The sequence below is a fragment of the Dermacentor silvarum genome, chromosome 1 (genome assembly GCF_013339745.2).
Source record: "Dermacentor silvarum isolate Dsil-2018 chromosome 1, BIME_Dsil_1.4, whole genome shotgun sequence".
In the NCBI taxonomy this organism is placed as follows: Eukaryota; Metazoa; Arthropoda; class Arachnida; order Ixodida; family Ixodidae; genus Dermacentor; species Dermacentor silvarum.
The window spans coordinates 371580390-371588209 of NC_051154.1; the positions used below are offsets into that span (position 1 = coordinate 371580390).

At 47.3% G+C, this 7820-nt stretch overlaps 1 protein-coding gene across 1 annotated transcript; it reads left to right on the forward strand.

The window, feature by feature from the left end:
* Positions 1-279: 279 nt before the first annotated feature.
* Positions 280-1411, forward strand: LOC119445547 (uncharacterized). The gene is made up of 2 exons (XM_037709818.2): positions 280-526; positions 567-1411. Exons 1-2 carry the CDS (start codon positions 280-282, stop codon positions 1409-1411), a joined length of 1092 nt encoding a protein of 363 aa, XP_037565746.2.
* Positions 1412-7820: the final 6409 nt, after the last annotated feature.

A 7820-nucleotide genomic window follows, 5' to 3' on the forward strand; every position in this document is an offset into this window, starting at 1 on the left:
ACAGTTTTTTCCATATGCAGACATGATTCGCTGTAAATTACCAACCCAAGCGGAAGCGCCCAGGAATTAAATTGTGATAGTAGCACCGGTTTCATGAATTATGTCAGCGCGAAGCGACGAAAACAAAGGGTGGGTTAGTAGGGGGGGGGGGTTTGCTGAAAAAATTTCGGGGGGGGTTTGAACCCCCCCAACCCCCCCCCCCCCCTGGCTACGCCACTGGTTGAGGATGCTAGCTTCGCGTGCAGTCTGTGGGAAGGATTTAAGGGGGCTATGCGGCGGATGGAAGGGGAATGGGCAGCTAGTGTGGAGGAGCTCAAAGGGGAGCTGAAGGTGGATCGAGATCGGAGGATAGAGCTCGAAACTCAGATGGGCGAGTTGCTTGACAGGCAGGGGGCCGAGGCCAAACTGGTAGAGCGAACAGCTGGCGAGCTACAAGAAGAACGGGAAAAGCGGGCCGTGCGGGAAGAGTGTGGAGGTGCTAATGGAGCAGGCCGACGGCGGGGACAGCGCGGAGTCTCAGGCAAAGGCATGCTATGAGAGCAGCGAGTGACACCTAGGGTCCATAGAACAGCGGGCGAGAGCAGGCGGCAACACGGGGGCTCGACAATGCTACAGTGATGTAGGGCGGCAGGCTTCGGGTGGGACGGGACGAGCAGCAGGGAGCCCGTCGCCGCGTGTCAGTGGCGCACGGCGGGTGGAGAAGCAGCTACCGCGAACTGGAGGACAGCAATCGCAGGCGGGAGGCGAACGTGTAGAGCGAAGGGTCCTGGTGGTGGGGGACTCCAACGTAGCGAGGGTTGAGCAGGGCGTCCTTACAAAAGTGAAGGCGGACGGGCGGGTGAGGGTGGAGGCCCAGTCAGGGAAGTGCATGGTTGACGCATTGACAAAAGCTCAGAAGGCGGTATGGGGCAACATGGAGCACGAAAATATGGTCGTTATCTATGCTGGCCTCAATGATGTGCTGAAGGGAAGGAGCCAGAACCTAAAGAGACGGTTAGAGGTTGGGTTGCGTAAACTCAGAGAAGCCTCTGCGAATGTGCATGTGAGCATACGCAGAATCCCAGAGGTCCAGGGCCAGGCTAGCGGGATGGAACGGAGTGTGGTCGAGGCTAACCGGGTCATTAGGGGTCTGAGCCGACCACTTGGGTACGGCGTAATGGACGTAAACCGGGACGTGTACGAGTCTGGCTCCCACCCTTTTGCACAGGATGGCATTCACTACAGTGGTGCCACGGGCAGGAAGGTGGGGCGGATAGGGCGCCAAGCTACGGCTTTTCTCGGGGGACCCAGAGCCCTGAGGCCACCAGTGTATTTAAAGACGGACCCGGAGAGGCCCCAAGATTCAAGAAACGTAGTCTGTAGGAGAACATATAGACTTAAGCACCAGTGGCAAGTCTATTCGGACATATGATATATTAACCCTTTGTTAGACAGCGGGAGATATACGTCCCACTTTTGATTGAACGTTCTCGGTGCTGTAGCTCCTTAATAGAGCTCGCGCTATCACATACAAGCCACTAACTCTATCTATTGAGTATACTACAACATTCTGCGTGCACTTTCATGGCGTTTCCGCTAAGTGGAAGCACGCCACAAGACAAGTAGCAGTTTTTGTTTTTTCATGACAGCTTTTTCATTTTTCTGTTTTTGTGAGCAACTTTCAAGGAAGAAAAAAAAAATGTCTGGCGAGCAAATCTTGTGTTTCTTGCACTACAGTAACCATGCACTTACAAGCAAACTATCAGTTATAATTTGTTTTGTGTAGCGTGCATAGATAAACGGAACGTTTTTTTCCCAAAAACCAGTGTGATTCACCTGTTCCAGATTAGGGTTAGCGTATAGCGTGCGGGCTGTTCTGTCCGTACTGATTGCTTCTTTATTTTCCTAAAGATAAGAAAAAACGTCTCACTTTCGAAGGAGCACTTTAATTATTCTGGAGCTTGCCAGAGAACTCTAACAACAGTGACGATGAGCATCGTTCGGGGAACCTTCCGGTTCTCCGGAGCATTGATTCTGCGGAAACACTCACCACCCAAACTTGACAGGCACGCGATGGCAGGGCCGCTGGTGCTCAACTAGGAAAAGAGAAGTCCCCACGAAGTGCATGTGCATTGTGTGCAACGTTCCGCTGTGTGCTAGTTGCTTCACACCACAAGAAAATGTTAACTGCCTCAAGTGGACAGCGGGACATATGAGTCCCACATGATCAAAGTGACCTAAGTGGACAGTGGGACATATAGGTCCAACTTTTTTTCTTCGCGATAAAACACTTCTCGGCTTTCGGATTGGTTTTGTGGAATCGAGAAGTGATCAATAGCTCGCTAAAAATGTCTTACACAAGGTACCAATTGTTCCCTCGTTGTGTCCAACAAAGGGTTAACATGCTAGGTGGCAGGAACAGGCTGAAGTCGGAGGAGATAGACGAGGAACTAAGGCAAGAAAAGCTGATGGTATACGGGTTTGTGGAGACACATCATAGGGACATAGAGCCACCACCCTGTAATCCTGACTATGAATGGGAATACTGCAATAGAACAGAGGGCAGCAGAAAAGGGGGTGGAATTGGGGCATTCATTCATAAAAATATGAGTTGGCAAAGGGTCAAAGAGGAATGCAAGGAGCATTTATGGCTAAAAGGGAAAGTGGCAGGAGAGCAGACACTCCTTGGCTTTGTATACCTGTGGACCGGAGCAAATGCCAAAGAGGAAAACAAAAAAAAAATGCTGGAAGTGACATGAATGAGCTAGGAGGAGGGTGCGAGATTATTATACTAGGAGTCATGAACGCACAAATAGAAGACGTGGACGGGTATACAGACTCAATAGGCAACATGATGCTGGATATGTGTGAAAGGCATGACTTAGTTGTATGCAACAGTACTGAGAAGTGTGAAGGGCACATGACAAGGGAGGTAGGGAGCCTGCAGTCGACGATAGATTATGTACTAATGTCACATAGGATGCATGATAGGCTAAAGGTAATGAACATAGATGAATATGGCTCCAGAAGTCTAGGTAGTGATCATAAACGTATTAGGGTGAGTTTTGGAAGAGAAATGAAAGTAAGTAGGAGGCAAGATGAACAACCAGGTGGGATATTTAACTCGGGAAAGCAGCTGGAAATCGCAAGCCAACAAATTGAGGAAGTAACTTCAGAGGATACTAAAACAGAATGGACATATGCACATTTAACAGGGCTATTTGAGCTAGAGCTTGCTAAGGTATGAGTCACGCCCAGAAGGGAACAGAAGACGTAAACCCAAGAGCTGGTGGGATGGGGAGGTTAAGAAGGCCATAGAGAAACGTCAGGAAGCATCCAGGGAACACAGATATTCAAAGCAGAAGGGTGAACCAGAGGCTGACGTATACAGAAAATGGGATAACTTCTTAAACTGTAGAAGGGAAGCATCACATTTGATCAACGAGAAGATTAGAAGGAAAGGGACTCAATGATTGGCAGAAGTAAACAAAAAGGATAGAAAAACAGCAAAAAAATTTCGGAAACATCGCAACTCCTTGAGTAATAAGACTAGCCTAGAGCAGAGGTCTATAGTTACAGCTCAAGGTGTTTGGCTAGAAGGAGATGAGGCAATAGAACATATAAGAGCAATGATGACGGAGAAATTTAAAGAACGAAACGTAGCATGTGCTCAATCTGGTGAGGATAGAATGGTTAGTGCAGTGGCTCCACTTGAACAAAGCGAGTGGGAAAGGGCCGAGAAGAGGGTTCCTAGTAGCACGTCGACAGGTCCCGATGGCATCCCAGTTATGTTAATAAAGACATTGGGTCCAAAATCTAAGAAAGCATTAAGGAGGCAGTGAGCAAAACGATAATGAAAGGTAAAGCCCCCGACGGGTAGAGACTGAGCAGGATGAGCATGATATACAAGGAAAAGGGAGACAAAGCCGACATAAACAACTACCGTCCCATAACTGTGACGTCAGTGGTTTACAGAGTGGTGATGCAGATTATAAAGGACAGACTGCAGGCATTGGTGGAGGGCGAGGAGGTGCTGGGGAACTACAAATTGGGTTCCGGAAACAATGAAGGTTAGAAGATAATCTGTTCTCATTGACGCAGTGTATTGAAATAGCAGAAAAGGAACACAGGCCCCTATGGCTCGCATTTCTGGATATCAAGGAAGCCTATGACAGTGTAATCCAAAAGGATTTGTGGGACATAATGGGCACTCTAGATGTGGAAGATGGAGTAAGTAATTTTTAAAAGATATCTATAAAAGTAACAAGGTGCTTATAAAATGGAAAAACAAGGTGAGCCTATAGAGATACAGCAGGGGCTTAGGCAGGGGTGCCCTCTGTCACCTTTGTTGCTCATACTGTATTTACAAGGATTAGAGAAAAAATTAGAGAGGAGCGGACTTGGCTTCAACCTTTCCTTTTTCAAGCAAGAAGGGATTAAACAGTCATTACCAGGACTGATGTACGCGGATGACATTGTACTTATGGCTGACAGGTAGGAAGACTTGCAGGGATTAATGGACATCTGTGGTAAAGAGGGAGATAGCTTAGGTTTGAAGTTTAGTAAAGAAAAACTGGCAGTCATGATTTTAATGATAATCAGGGCAGTGAGCATAGGATACAGGAGATTACCCTAGAGGTAGTGGATAGGTACAAATATCTTGGAGTGTGGATAAACAATGGGGCTGAGTACCTACGTAACATGAAAAATATGCAATGAGTAAAGGTAGCAGGAATGCAGCTGTGATGAAAAATAGGGCGCTGTGGAATTACAACAGGTACCAAGTGGTGAGGGATTTGGAAAGGGGTGATGGTCCCTAGTTTGACTTTCGGTAATGCGGTCTTGTGCATGAGATCAGATGTTCGAGCAAGGTTGGAAGTTAAGCAGCGAGGGGTAGGTAGGCTTGCTTTGGGAGCACACGGAAATACACCAAATCAGGGGGTGCAGGGTGACATGGCATGGACGTCATTCGAGGGCAGGGAAGCTAGCAGCAAGATAGAATTTGAGAAGCGATTGAGAGAAATGGCAGAAAAACGGTGGGCAAAGAGAGTTTTCAGTTATTTGTACATGATGAATGTTGATACAAATGGAAGAAGCTGACCAGAAAATTGTCAATCAAATATTTGGACTGCAGGAGGGGTGCAAACTAGGAAACAGCGGTTAAGAAAAAGTTAAAGAAACAGAGAGGGGCCTATGGAAAACAGGGATGCCGACGAAATCAGCACTGGGAACATACAGAACTTTCAAGTACGAAATTGCCAAAGAAAATATCTATGGTAATTCTAGGGGAAGCTCTTTGTTGTTTGAAGCCAGGACGGGAGTCTTGCGGACGAAGATGTACCGAGTCAAGTACCAAGGTATAGACACGTTGTGTGGTGCATATCGAGAGGAAGAGGAAACGGCTGAACACCTCATAATTTTCTGTAAAGGGCTTAACCCTACAGTGCAAAACAATGGGGCTGATTTTTTCAAAGCGTTGGGGTTTAAGGACAGTGGAGGCAAAATAGGCTTTAAGGGGGTAGAAATAACCAAACGGAGGTTATCTGATTGGTGGCTAAAATCAAGGCAGGGGTGGAATTTCATCCTCCACAAAGTACAATAGTACAATGTTAATAGTCAAGGCGAGGCGGCGTGTGACACCGCCTGATTTAAAGGCTTCAGCCTCATCCATCCATCCATCCATCCATCCCAGCTGGACAGCAGCACGAGTGAAGCCGAGGTGAGCCGGCGGGAGCGGACGTGTTGAGTTGAGGTGCCGTCTCAGCGCTGCAGGAGCAGCGTTCCAAAAGGACAAGTTTTCTTATTTTATATTTCGCTCTTCCTTTCTTTAGGAGTGTTAGCTTAGCCAAGCAATCTTTATAAATTATTTTCGTGCTGTTCAGTTTCTTGGTCTTTTCGATAAAAGTTGGTAACGAATATTTGTATTTTGTCACATATACGTCATGATAGTACAATATTATGGTTGGTACTAGGGCGAACCCACGCGTGCATTGTTCTGAGTGCGAGTGTTCTTACGCGTTGGAAGAAACGCGGTTTGAGTCAGCACGCGAAGCGAACGTTGCAGATTTTATCGGTAGAATGTGTGTGCTAGGGACGCGGCTAGACCGTCTAGAGCAGGAGAATGATAAGTTAGCTAAGCGGGTTGGAAAGCTAGAAAAGGAACTTAAAAGCGAGCAGAAGCAGAGGAAGGAAGTAGAAGAAAAGGTAGCCAACGTAGAAATGCAGCTGAGGGCCACCATTCCGCAAAGAAATGGTGAACGGATCGAGGCGAGCACCGCGAACGCAGTTGGCTCCGATGCGAGGAGCCGAACCCCCCACGCCGGAAAGCAGTGGCGGGAACGTCCGTAATGGTCACAAAGGGGCTACTACTGACGCGGCCGTGGGAGAAAACAACAAAGCCAAGGGCAAGGATAACACAGAAGGGGAGGGCGTCGTGACCTCAGGGGCAGCTTTCGGTGGTGAGGGGGAAGAAAGACGTCGAGTTGTCTTTGTTGGGGATTCCAACATGCGCAAAGTAGAACCGGCGATAACAACGAGCGTAGGTGCAGGCGAACAAGTCCAGGTTAGCGCGCTTCCGGGGAAACCGATTAGAGAGGTGATAGCGAAAGCCAAGGAAATAATGTGGGACAAAATGGAGGAGAGACACCTAGTGGTGATAATGGGCGGAGTGATATACGTAGTGCACGGACGAGGGGCAGGGATCACAAAGCAAATAGCCAAAGGGGTCACCGACCTGCGGAATGTTTCAAATGAAGGTTTCATAGTTTCATACCCCTGCCAGAGGTTAAAAGGCAGGGGTATGAAATTGAAAAGGCATTTCTTGCAGTAAACAGGGAAATTTGGACGCTAGCTAAAGCAATGAATTTTATGGTCGTTGACATCAACCGAGAAGTGCACCGAGCAGGCAGCGAAGGCGCTTGTGTTCCTGACGGGATACATTTTAGCGAAAGTGTAGCAACACCGGTTGGACGTCGATTCGCGGTGCGAGGTGTAGATTTTTTAAGCGGGCCCCGGGCAATCAGGAAGGAGGATTAAGTATTGAACGTAGCGAAACACCAGTAAAGGGCAGAATTAGAGGACTAGGAGTCAGGAAAAGACGCAGAAAGGATAAGAATAGAGAAGGTAAAATTTGCTACATTAACATGCAGTTTGGTCGCAAGCAAGAAGAAATGGCTGGAAATTCGAACGCAGCTGAATGATGAAGCGATTAGCGTGTACGCCTTGACCGAAACACATCCACGAGATTTGGAGCAGCCGCCTGTTATTGACATTTTTGTTTGGGAAGGGTGCAACAGAATGACTGGGTTAAGGAAAGTCGGAGGCGTAGGCATACTAATTAGGCGAGCTCTGAAGTTGCAAAGGGTAAACGAGACATGTAAAGAGCATTTATGGATTAGCGGCACATGCATGGCAAGGTAAAAAGACGTGGCTGGGAGTAGCTTACCTATGGACCGGTAGTGATAGCAGAGAAAAAAAAGGGAATTGATTGATTGTATTAGAATCGATATTAATGAGTTCAGTAAATCTGGCCAGGTGATATTAGTGGGAGGTATGAACGCACACTTGAACGATTTAGACGGATATACTGATTACAACGGCTCTCTAGTTTCTCTAGTACTGGATCTGTGCGATGAACAGAACCTATATAGTAGTTAACAGTGAGAATAAGTGTCATGGACAGGTAACGTGGCACTGCGAAAACAGGCAGTTATGTATCGATTCCGCCTTAGTCTCAGAAATGGTCTATGAACAACTAGACCAAATGATGATAGACGAAAATGGAAAAAAAAAACAAATAGTCAGGGAAGCGATAAATGAGCACAAACAGGCATTTTCCGTCG